Raw genomic sequence first — 13,698 nt, 5'->3', positions numbered from 1 at the left:
CTTGAACGTCTTCTGTCAAAATAAGGTTTGCGGATTAAGGGAGCGGCATGTGAAAGTACAGCCCAGGGCGGCAGTTTTGCTAGCGCCGGCCCTGATTCTGTGTGTATATATAAGCCTACACATTTGCATGTCGGTGTATATATATATATATATATATATATATATATATATATATATATATATATATATATATATATGTCGTGTCCCTCTATGTTTGGGTGCGGAATGAATTTTAAAACATAGTTAGTGGATCAGACGAGATTCTCAGCGGGAAACGAACCAAAGGAAGTACTCAAAGAAAATACTTTTGGAAAAGGTAATTCTATTAAAGGACAAACGAGGTACATTATTGTTTTGGTTGGAGATTATTTCGAACAAGGAACAATGGTGGGAATCTCATTTCTATACGTAAACTACTGCTACTGCGACAGAACTCCTACTGTTACTAAAATAAACAAAAGCACTATTGTAAAAATTGGGAAAGAAAAGCTTGAAATAGAAGACAATCAAACTAGATCTTGGATAGTTTCCAAAAGAATGCTATTAAGCGACATGTTTATGCCTATTACAAAAAGAGTTTAAATTGTACACATCACTTACAGAAGCTGAACATCTCCAGGGCAGACAATTTTGCATAGAACAATCGTTAAAAATTTGGGATTTTCATACAAGAAAATAAATGGACAAAAAATTCTTATGGAAATGTCGGAGGTCCATGGCGATGTAGATTTCTTTGGAAATGCTAAAGCTAATTTTGATTAAATAGTGTGGCTTGATGAAACGTAGGTGGACGTCAATCACACTGGCGTTAATAAAGGGTGGACTGACAACACGCTTGAGGGCACAATGGGATTGTCATTAGCAAACGGAGGGAAGAAATATACTTCTTCATGCTGGTACGTCCTCTGGGTTCCTACCAACTGTTGTCCCTTATTATAATGGACAATGCTAAATATCATTCAGTGATTTTAAACAAGATTTTAACCCTGGCTACAAAAAAAGTTGAAAACAATGAAATGAAATCTTTAAGTTTTACGTCCAACGGTTATGCCGGTTAGACTAAAGGAAACGGTGATGATGAGTGATGAATGAAATGGTGGAATGAAGAGTGGGAGGAAACGGGAGAACCCCGAGAAAACCCACGCACACGGTGTTTGTCCACCACAAAGTTCACTTGGCGGGGCTGGGATCGAACCCGGGACCCCAAGCACCAGAGATGAACGCTCTACCACGGAGCCACCGCGGCCCCCACAAAAAAGTTATATCATCCAGTGGTTAATACGACAGAATGTGCCAGTGCGAGAGGTCATTCAAGTTTCATTTTAAAATATTGATGGATTTCTTCGTATTACGTATTTAAGTTATCGATAATCTTCCCGGATCATTCTAATTTAAGAATTTTACGATCCAGAGAAAATAGTCAACAGTATTCATCCTCTACCAATGTTTATATCTGCAATGATAGAAGTGCTATAGGGCTCATAAATTCGTTTCCTTGCGACCAATATTACGTCAATAATTATGCCGTGTAAGCTGAAGAAGAACGATGATCAATGGAACTGAATGATTATGGAATTCGTGGAATGAGAATGCGGGAGAAAACGAGAGAACCACACGGACACAAAGAATTCTATAACAAACACATGTTATGGGATCGAACAACGAACCCATCGCATGAACGTTCTATTATTGAGCAACCATTTATTATTACATACGAATGTAAACATATAAACAAAAAGTTAACATTTTCATTTTTTGTTAAAGGTTAGAGAATATGATGGCACCGCAGTACGCACGAAGTGGCAACAGCGTAACACGTGCTCCTCCAAATGTCAATTCGTTTCTTATTTCGATCAAAGCATAGCAGGGAAATGTCAAGGGAGAAATTCTGGTAAATTTCCCTTATTGTTTTCGAACGCCAGATGATTGATTCATTTAATATTGTTTGTTGAAGTTAGTGTCGCTTTCCAGCATCAAGGCTATATGAGACGTGGAGCTACAGTTTAAGGTGGAATTCGAACTACCCTTTTTCTCAAATTTGAATGCTCTTCCACCGCGATTCGAACATGGAACGTCACGCACGGAAGACGCACATGGGACTGATTGATCTGTGTTTAAGTTGTCAGCAACAACGCTTGTAAGACGAAACTTACGGTTTAAAATGAGATCTGAACTACTGTAGTACGCTCGATGTTCTCCCACCAGGAATCGAACCCTGGTCTTCGTGCACCAAAGGCACATGCAACAGTCACTGGGTTAGGAATGAGCCCCCGAATGTTAGGTGAAACGGATAAAAAGATTCCGGATTTGGAACAGTTCAATTACGAACGGAAGGAAGAATTTTTGTCTCCTTAGTACAGTTACACTGTAAAGATCAGACATTACTCAGGCTGAGGGTTCTACCAAAAACTACAGTGTATAAAACATGAACCAATTTGTGCTAGGTGGCAACTAAAATGCACGAATGTTACTTAACCAAGTCAGACCGAGAGCGTAGCGGGGGGGAGGCGGAATAGCAGCGAAGGGGTGCGTCCGTAGAGAGCTGGCGCATTAGCGACGGGGAGTATACTCTTAAACGAGAATAGTGGAAGAGCACATTTACACATACAATACTTTCGTTATCACTTAAAATTCATTTTAATATACCGTGCACTGACAGTAATTACTTACATTCACCCTCTCATTATGAAAAATATTTCATATCATATTTTAGCTATAAATTTTCTATTTGGTAGGAACGCCTGCTCGAGTGAACCCAAAATCAACAACGATATCACGAAAAAAACAGTTAGTTGTTGCCAAATGTTAATCAAGATCTAAGAGCTTGGTGTAGCTGATTGGTTGATTAATTTTGGGTTTAGTGACACTTTCAGCAACGAACCTATATGAGGTGTGGACCGAACCGTATGAGCTCTCGTCGGGAATCGAACCCGGGTCTCCTACTCCAACGACGTGTACGCTAATTATATAGACAAGAGAACTTGATGTAGTATAATGATATGAAATGACATAGCACTCCCATAATGCATCACTATGGAACACGATACTATATCCTAAGCACGTTCACAACTGCACTCTTGTATCAATTACGATGGATGATAATTAGTACTTTTTAAATGTAACTTGTCATATGAATCTTCCTCCGTAACGCTATTTCGAAAGTCGCTATTGATGAAAGCATCTTTATACTGTCCTGTCATTTCTGTATATTATCATCATAGTTCTTCTTATCATTTTGCAGGTAAATTAATTATTTTGTCACTTAACAATAAATGTCATTTTGATACCAGATCTCATTCCCGCATATCTAAATTTCCTATACACACACACACACATTTATGCTCCAATAAAATACAAAGAATCTTACCGTTTACGAGGTGGCTCACCGCTATTGAAGAACACCATATTGTTCAATGAAATCATCTGCCGAAAATTTCCGAGACTCACGTTCACTATTTTTGCATTGTAATTAAAAAAACAACATAAATAAATATAAAAACAAAACAATGCCCATAATATTGAAACTATAGAAATATTCAAGAAGTTAAACGAAGCTTTAATAATCTAGATATAAACAGATTAAACAATGCAATTTTTATGTAATTAAAATACGGCAGTTACATATCTCTTCGAAGACTCAAAGAAATTAACCTAAAGAGGTTCTGTCCAGCAAATTAGTGTACAGTGAAACCTCTAAATTACAGACACAGATGATACATTACTTGCCGTAAATTGTGGTGTCCGTTTCACAGAATACAAAATTTGTTTCACTTACAGCTCGTGTAGTATTTGTATGCAGTATACAGTGTATACATTAGTTATAAATGTAAATACAGGGTAATACCGAAGTACTGTATTCAATGTTTGAATTACTAAGGGAATGAGGGAGAAAATGCTCCTTTGTACAGAAACAAAAGCATAATTGGAGGATGTGTTTATATGAGAGTAAATAAAGTCCTTGTGTGGTAATTTCCTTCTTTAGTTAAAGTCATACCTCTATGGAAATCCTCTAATTCGCTTACTGACTGTAGTAAAAGTAACCCAAATAAGAACATTCAACATTATTATTAAAAATTTAAATTTTGACAGAACTAGCCAATTATGGCGGGTGACAGGGTGGATTGATTTAAATCAGTCTGACTTAAATCAAGATTTAAATCACTTGATTTTTTTAATAAAAATCGTTGATTTAAATCGAATTCCGAAATGAATTAATTTAAAGTGAAAATAAGTAAAATCCCGTTTCTGTTCTGTTATTTCGATTATGGAAGTTAATAATCATAATACAATGAGACTCAAATGTACAGTATAGTATGAAAACAAGTGTCATGCAGAGGATGATTAGGGAAAATCCAATTTTGAACAGGTAACGGAGCAATCCTGCTTTCTTCTTTTCGTAACATTGGGTTTGGGTTTTAAAATCGTTAATTATTCCAACGGGAAAATCACCATCGACATTTACGACGAAAATTCTTTTTTGTGCGTGTCTGTTTGTTTGTTCCCAGATAATAGGGCGTATTTAGAGGGGTCCTATCATTTTTTTTTTTTTTTTTTTGTTAATTTTATAACTTTAGGCGAAATTTATGTATTTCATGCCGCAAGCTAGTTCTGATTTTTTCAAAATAGGCCCCTGCCAAATATCGGTAACTTTTGTGAAAAAAGTGTCATTTTGATAAACGTTGCTGTACTTTTTCCTTAATGCTTAACCTTTTCAATTATATCACCTATTTTTTAGATGATAGGCTAGAATCTTCATTATTCAATTAAAACAGTACCAATAAGGCTTTTTACTTCGTTTTCTTCAAGACTGGAGGCATTTTAGAACACCATACATATGCTTTCACGCCTTTCTGCGTTGAGGCATAGTGTGTGATGACGTCATAAATTTAAAAAATGCTTTTTGTAATGTGTATTATTATTATTATTATTTTTTGGCGGGTTACATTTTGCAATCAGAAGACTGAAATTTTGCACACTCGTTCAGTGCACCCCTTAATAATTTTCAGATGTTTTCAGATCTCTGCGTGGAAACAGCGGGGTCCAGAGGGGTAAAAATGTTGGTACTCAGATGGAGACATATGAATGGCACTGTTCGAAAGGTTGTTCTATTCTGAAGAAAATGATGTACGTACTATGCTCCTAGGATAAATAGGGATGTCTCAGGAAATTGTTAGCTGAGATCCTGTTTTATACGGGAATCTGGGATATTTGGGGAGTATTATTTTTCGCGGGCTTACTTTTGCACCTACAAGATTGAAATTTTGCACAGTGGACCCCTCAGTATTTTTCAGATCTCTGCCTTAAAACAGGGGGAGGGGTCCACAGAGGTAAAAATTAAAAAAAAATATATATATATATATTTTTTTTTTTAACAGAAAATTCATTTTTTCGTGATTTACCCACCCCAGATACATGATGGGGACATTTGAAGGGTACCGTTTGAAAATTTGTTTTATTCTGAAGAGAATAATGTACAAATCATAATCCTAGGATAAATAGGGATGTGTGAGGAATTTTTTATATTACATCCGGGTCATCTGGGGCATTGTGGGAATGTTCTTAGCTCAATAGTTTCCTCATCCTTTCTACTCAAGATAGAAGCTTGAAATTTTGTACACACACTTTGTACACCCCTTAGTATTTCCCAAGTTGATTCTGAGATCTGTGCGTTAACACAGGAATCCAGAGGGGATCAAAATTTTTTTAAAAAAGAAAAAATGCTGATTACTCTCAAAATTTCCCGCTTCAGGAACATGATAGGGAAATGTGAAAGCTGTTCTATTCTCAAGAGAGTGATGTATGTACGGACCATTATCCTAGGATAAATAGGGATGATGCTGTAGCTGCTTGACTGAAAGTCTATAATTTATCTTTAAAAAGAGCCATAATTTAAAAGGGTTAAGAAACATTGTTTGGGATTGATATAGATTAACGATTTGGGATAATTCAAAATTCAATCCCAATACTTTCACTTAAATGGCATAATTAGCATTTAACACTAATTCCTAATGCTATTTCTTCAGTTCGGGACTTGTATTATACGAGGAGAAAGATTTGATTTAAATAAAAAAAATCGATTTAAATAAAAAAAATCAACAAAAATTATTATTAAAAAAAATCATGATTTTTTTCCACCCTGGTGATGAATTTCTTGGTAAAAAAGGTCTGCAATAGTGGTCTGCCGTGTAATCCTGCGCACACTAGTTTCTGATCAAAGTTTGCTCTTAACGGCTGGATAAGGTGAAGGAATCAGTTAGACTTACTTTTAAATTTCCAAAAGCTTTTCTTCTGTTACATATGTATGAGCTGAGAATAATTCCTGTCCGTTGTGAAGTACTTACTAGAATGTTGAAAGTTAAAGAAGACTATCTGTAAAAGAGAGAATGCTTTCCCATACTGTATATATTTGCCGGTACAAAAAGTTCATCCATATTATGACGATATTCTTAAGGAAGATTTCAATGCACTATTATATCGCAGATTTCTCACGTAATAATTTTTCAAAAGAAAAGAGTACTAACTAACAAAGCAAGACTATAATATCAAATAACAATCAAGACAATGAAAAAAGGGGGGAAAAATAAAAAAGATAGAGAACTTCCCGCAGTGAGTGTATTTGGAAATAATGAATGTAAAAATCGACATTACCTTCTTTCGGAATGAATTCCCTTAGTGGAATATCTGTTGACTTTTATATTTGACCCTATTGTACACCATAGCATCATTTTGTACATGTCACACGTGCTACTATATAAATTTGTTCATTATATTTACGGGCGACTCTACAATGTAGTCACAAAAACACGTGTCTCCCCAATTAATACGAAGAAAAATATTTCAAAAAACAATTATGGAATTATTCCTGTTTATGAATGGGTAACGAATGAACACAAATTTTGTTATTTTTACTTAATATGTTTCTGGGCTTTCGGCATCAATGGCCATTTTAGTCCGTCATGTATGAGAAATGATGTTCTTGGTGATCACACTATCCGAGAAAGTGGGGAAGGAACGAAATGGCCTGGGATTTGTTTTATAGTAATTACCATTCCGGCATTTACCTGGAGTGAATAACGAAATCTCGAAAATAACAAATTCAGGATGGCTTTTTACACCTTTTCGCCTCCAATGGGAATCGAATCGGGACCACTCAAAACAAAGGCGTTTAGTTATTTTACTATGCAGTCAGCAATCCTGAATGATGTCCGTAACAGTCACGATACTTAATCTTACCTTCTGTTCACGTGTTCTGGCTTGGCTCTTAGCATCCGCCTATCGTCACAGATCCGCCTTTAAACGCGTGATTTTCAATACAATGTAATCTATTTCACCGTGAATAAAAAAGAACTGGGTTTTCAACTCCTTACCGTAGACGCAAGAGAAGGGATTCCTCGCAGGAAAAAAACTGATTCATATTGTTTCAAGGGCGAGAGAACTCGGCAATAGATTTTCGAATCATTATGTTTGCTTGGAGAAGCCCATATAGAAATTATTAAGAAGGAAAAATAATTTCTTAACCACTTTAAACTTCGGAATACAGTATCATTTGACAAACAAGTTTTCTTATTTACAAGGATTCTGAGAACGAATGAATAATTCTCGAACTACATTTCAAACTGATTTAGCTCTTAAATGTTACTGTGAAAACAACATGCGAAAACACCGACAAACGTGTGTTACACTTATAATTCAAATAAATAATTATATAATACCAATAAACAGAAAAACAAAATTTCGAAAATTAAAATTTTGAATTTTACAAAAAAATAGACATGGATTATCTTTATTAGCCTGAACGTCATAATTATCGTGGATCTGAGTCAAGTAATGTAAGGTAGGCCTAAGGCGGGAACACTCACGGAGGGTCACTAAATTCGGTCGTCCCTGATCTGAAACTTCATGCATATTATTTCGAAGCTTCCTCGTGAAAATATAGTTAACAGACGCATTTTTAGCATGGAGTAGCAAGGTATGATTCCCAGTAGGATCACAAATAATTCAGACTGTACGTTAAACAGTGCTGTTTACGTGTAAACAGCACTACTACTTAGGTCTACGTCTTGTTGAAAATAAAAGCTCGAATGAATTATTTATTTCAGAAACGCTTGAAATCGAATTCATACTTAAATTTTATTGCACCGTGAAAATATTAGTCTTGAGTTCCGGAACTAACAATATGTTTCAATTATGTTAAATATTAGGGATGTACCGATATATAGGTATCGGTGATATCGGCCACTTTTAGGAGTATCGGTATCGGCAAATGGACACTGATATTTATCGATACATCACTTATATTTAATCGATTTCTTTATGCATGTGTACGCCTTTGATTTGCACTATTCGTACTCAACTGATATTTTTACTATCTCCATGCCAAAATACTGGTGAAGAAAAGCCAAACGCCCTCAGTCAGGATCATGGACGCTCGAAGAAAATTTTCTAGGCAGGGCCCATTCCACGCTCGCTATATTACGTCTGGTATTTAATACGCGTGGTTTGCTATATTACGTATACATTTTCGTGAGCCAGGGGGCCGGACCCCACCCTGCCTTCCCCCTTCGGGCGCCTATGGTTAGGATAGCAGACCCTTCATTTGAATCCCAAATGAGGCAGAGGTTTCAATTAAGAAGAAAATGCTATGGAAGAAACTCACAAGATGCTCACTTTGTCATTATTTTCTCTTACTTACTGGTTTACTGGTAAAAACAATTGTTTACTAGTAAAAACAATTAGTTTTAAAATTAACAAATAGTTTTATCGTTATCGACTTCGCTTAAATCTCTTATTTTTTATGGTATACGTGTTTATAAGAACTATGACCTGCTAAAAGAAGTACTACTGAAAATTCGGACAATGGCAGGCTACATAAACCCAACCAATCCACAATCCAACGATGGTGCATCCAGTTCCAGCGCCTCAGCTAGCTGGGATGTCATCGATCAAGACTTATTTCAATTAAACTGATAATATGACTATTGATTTTCACAAATTAGATGAGTTGATGGATTTTATTGTAATTTAGTCATGTATGTTGTTTGCTAGTCTTCTGCGAATAAATTCAACATTTCATATTTTACTATAACTCACTTATAATCCTCCACACAAAAGGGGTTTAAAATCTACAATGTGGGTTATAGGTTAGCAGTTCAAAATCTAGCCATTTTTTGCGTAAAAAAGCTTATTTCTGAAGACCATCTAGCCTATTTTCTTCAAAGGTTGTTGGCAACACTGCTTTTTATCACCGTATATATATTGAAAATGAAGATATAACCAGTGGATACCGGTTACTATTTGTTAACAAAATGTTCACCATCCTGTTAGGTATTGTGGACACCAATATCATCTCTCTATGACTTACGGTTCCCAAGATATGGCTTCTTAAATCTTCCGAAATCAGGACTTTTTTTGGCCAATATCTTGGCAACTGGAAGTCATAGAGTTGATATTGGTGTTGATCAATACCTACGAGAACGCTGAACATTTTGGTACCAAATAGTGACCGGTGGCCATAGGCCAAATCACACAATTTTCCAGACAGAACTTTAAGATGTTCATGAGCAGGGAATCAAATCTCTTCTTAGATCTTCGTTGTTTGTTTAAGATTAAATTTAGGGGAAATATATTTTTTAAGTGGAACCTAAGATGAAGTTCTGCTTTTTGTCTTTGTATGTCAAAATTGGCCTTATATGTAATATACCTAATTACAATGTTCATTTCATTATTCTGAAAATTCCTGATAATATATAAGAAATGTGTCCAAAAGTATCGGTATCGGCCTCTTCAGTATCGGTATCGGTGAAAAAGTGGTATCGGTACATCCCTATTAAATATGGAGATTGTGAGGATCAGGGAGCTGGAATTGTAGTTCATCCAAATGTTCAAGTAACAACGTCCCAGCAGCTCCAGGAGTGTAAACTGGTGCACCATCATCTTGGAACAGCGCGTCACTGGCCGGAAATAACATCTGGTTTACAGGATGCACGTAATTACCTATAATATACGTAACCTAAAATATACATAAAATCAATGGCAGATCACTGTGAGCATAATCATAGTACCCACGGAATGCCAGGAAACTGCGGCTCACACCATCACAGCCGCTGTCATATTTCACGACAGGGGGCAGGCAGTTCGAAGCATAAGTTTCTTTGGGTATCCGTTACACATGAACACGGTATGCTGCCTTATAGTATATTATGCACTTACAATCATCGGCTGTCCATTTCGCATGTTCTCGATACTATCTTCTCCGCGCTAAAGTGTTGTTGGCGTAATCATTGGTTTGGAATTCAGGTTATACAGCTTGTGTTAGATAGTTATTGTCACGATAAGCTATTACGGTTGCTGATTGAGTTCAGCAATCACTTTTGTCACATTCGGTTCAACCCTTTGTGATAATCCTCTTCAATGCTCTGTAATTCTTGACAATGAGGCTTCTCTCACCCATGTTGTTTTCTCATGAGTTCTGTAGGCCGTCGTGTTTTTGGACACTATTTCTCGAAGCACATCTAACACGCTGGTTAACTTTGGTACGCTTGCGCCAACTAATTGCGCACCCACAAGTTGGCCTCTTCAAACCTCAGAGACTCTCCCATTTGGCATCACCCACTTCAACATTCGCCTGACATACTATAGACGATCATTTAACACATCACTTAACAAGGACCACGCGCTGCAGGCGCATTCTTAGTCCTATCGCCTCTCATACATTATACACGTTGCAAACTACAGATACCATAATTTTGATAGCCATCTGTCAGAGACGTAGACCTACAGCTTAACGTAAGATTTAAACCACATGCACTCTGATCAGTTTATGCAGCGAAGAATGGGTTTCTGTTGCTACTTAGGACGAAGTTTTACGACTGAAAGTTAAGTAATTATGTAAATAATAACAATAATAAAATGGCGTTACATAAAGGTTTAACGAATTTTAACCGTGACCAGAATGTGTATATGAATTAATAGTACTGTATTAATAACGTATGTTGTTGTAGTGTTAATAATTTAGCATCCCTTTCAGTTCTGAGGTTATATGAGATGTGGACCTACACCTTAACGTGGGATCCAAACCACGTGTGATTCCATCAGGAATCGAACCAGAGGTCTCCCGCGATGAAAGCTCGTACGCTAACCATATATAGTAAATGTACGAAAGAAGCCTCAAAAGTATTACGTCCCTCCTCCTCTTCATACATAACAATAATACATAAGGTTTGCCGGAGACAGAAAAGAGGATCACGCGAAACACAAGTGAATAGGCTTGCAGTTATAGCAAGGATTATGAATGTCTAAATATTTTCGACTTTATGTTTATGGAACCCGTAACACTTAAATGTTTCGAGGTTTACATATTAGTGTTTCGCGAAATGTACATTTATGAATGAATGGGATATGGGTAGCCACCGCTAAAGTCACCGTTATTCGTCAAAATGTTAGTGGACAGACACCATTAACGAATTCGACCAAGATAACCGATCTAGCTATCTAATGTAAAATAAATAAATAAAAAATCAGCTTTCGTTCACGTTTTCGTGTGGAGTAACAGACATAAGTATTAACATTATGATCTAATAAGGCCACTACCATGATTCGAATAAAGGCAGCTACTTATTTCTGAAGAAGTCCTGACAACGTTTTCACAAAACGCAACGCATAACATTGTACTAAAGGTGAGTAGGTAGTACAAACATTCTTCAGTCTCAAGGAGGTTACAATTAGTTCTTCCATTTGTTCAACATCTACCTATCTATCTTTAGACAATAATCATTTTCAGGAAAGTCGGTACTACGGTTTCCTTGATTTCAGTACCTAAATTTTTTTACTATGTTTTTCTAACATTGAAGTTATAGTTGAAAGATGTAATTGCCCATTGTGTGATATATGTATATATATGGACCACTCCTTAAAACGCCTTTATAACTTATAAACTAATCGATAAAAAAGGCTGAAATTTTGTACAATGCATATATTGGTATGGAGACATTGTTTGATATACTTTACAATACCACCAGACCAACAATGTTATCAATCCAATATAAAGTTGTATTTTGCACGTGATACTGCGTCGGGTTATTACATATTTCACATCCTCATCTTAAACGAAAAACTACAACAGTATCCAGTGTTGCCACCTAAGTACGCTACAGTATCCCAAACATGGAAAACCAACCAAACTTTGGAGGCTTCTACAACAGTAATAACGCAAGTGAGACAGACGAGGCAATGCACTACACAACTACAGTACCTTAATGTTAAATACTACGATCATGAAATAAGGTATTTTGAATAAACAGGAATAAAGTTACAAGGAATTGAAAATTTGAGTGTTTTCAAAAGGCTCTTTTCAAAAAATTACTTAGATAAATACTACATCCAATTACATGTATAGTTTTCAAGTTTACATCAGTTCGTTATCTCAAACCATTCTGGACATGTGATAAGCATTGGTAAAGTTTGCAAACTATTCACAATTACGTAATTGGGAGTACTTGTAATAACAACTACCAAACACTGCTGCTGTAATGTGAAAGAAGCAAAGGAAAGCAACAACCATTTTTAAAATTTTCCATAAACATTGCATGGTAAGCAGTATAGCAATTTCTACCCATATCATTCATATCTCTGGAACGGTTTGATATATCAAATTGTTGTAAACGGCTTTATGATATTTACGCCCATTGAATATCATCTATCAGATAAGATGTGATACGTATCCAAGCACTTTTTCGAAATAAAGCCTTTCGAGAAAAAGCCAAACTTTCAATTCTTTGTAACTTTGTTCTATTTATTCCAAATACCTCATAGCATGATTGTAGTACTCGACACTAAGGATTTCAGAAGTACTCTGTCCCAACCGCCTCAATTTCATTTTTACTGTTCTAGAAATCTCGAAAGATTTGTTGGTCTTCCCTGTTTGTGATACTGTAGCATACTTACCTAGTTTGCAACCCTGCATGAAAATTTGAAATATGTAATAATGTGACGTAGCGTTGTTTGAAAAACACAACTTTCTGTCGGGTTTGCAACATTGTTAAACTGGTGGCACTGCACACTATATCAAACAATTACGCCCTATCGATATCTGCATGGTCAAGATTTCCACATTTTTAATATTAGTTGGAAAGTTGCCAAGGTTAGGGGTTAGAATTAGAATTTAGAATTCTGAGCTTTCGGGATCTATAGCCATATTAGCCCTACGTAATGCCATGTTTGTTTTAATAGCATTTTTGGTCATTTAGTCTCGTCCTGTACTTTATATATACATGTTCCGTCTAAAATTCCTCTTCGCTCTACTACCAAGAAATTATAAAAGTTATGCATTACAGCAACAAAATTGCAGAATATTAAAATAATAATAATAATAATAATAAGTTACCTGTCAGACAGACTTTGGCTTAGACGCTCTGCATGATCCAATGCTGCTTTCAGTTTTTCTGGACCCAACTGCACCGTAAAGAAATGTTTATCTTTCTTAAAATCGTCGCTCTTTTGTATTTCAGTTACAACACCCAGGTATCTCATGAAAAACACATAGCTTTGTTCTTCATCACCATCTCGTCTAAATTCTTCTGCTTTCAGATATAATTTCGGCGCAGTTTGTACTAAACTGAAAGAAAGTATGTTACTTGAATAGCTTAACTAACAATGGAAGGTTATTTTACAGAAAAGAATTATTAACTTGTGATATCTTTA

At 36.0% G+C, this 13,698-nt stretch overlaps 2 protein-coding genes across 6 annotated transcripts in view; one reads left to right on the top strand and one right to left on the bottom strand.

Annotated features, from left to right (window-relative positions):
• Nucleotides 1-13,698, top strand: part of LOC145668376 (uncharacterized) — a 233,494-nt gene that overhangs the window by 187,536 nt on the left and 32,260 nt on the right. The window lies entirely within an intron of this gene.
• Nucleotides 1-13,698, bottom strand: part of Usp8 (Ubiquitin specific protease 8) — a 135,736-nt gene that overhangs the window by 114,120 nt on the left and 7,918 nt on the right. For 4 of the 5 annotated variants that reach the window (XM_081736156.1, XM_081736157.1, XM_081736155.1 and 1 more), the window contains one exon: nucleotides 13,382-13,612. In XM_081736156.1, the coding sequence (XP_081592282.1) occupies nucleotides 13,382-13,612 (231 nt within the window). Of the gene's footprint in view, nucleotides 1-3,367; nucleotides 3,512-13,381; nucleotides 13,613-13,698 lie in introns of those variants that run through there. The other variant, XM_081736159.1, reaches the window with a different exon arrangement.

The sequence above is a fragment of the Thermobia domestica genome, chromosome 13 (genome assembly GCF_964235325.1).
Source record: "Thermobia domestica chromosome 13, izTheDome1.hap1.1, whole genome shotgun sequence".
Lineage (NCBI taxonomy): Eukaryota > Metazoa > Arthropoda > Insecta > Zygentoma > Lepismatidae > Thermobia > Thermobia domestica.
The sequence above is the reverse complement of the archived record's forward strand: the minus strand, read 5'-3'. Positions and strand labels throughout refer to the sequence as shown.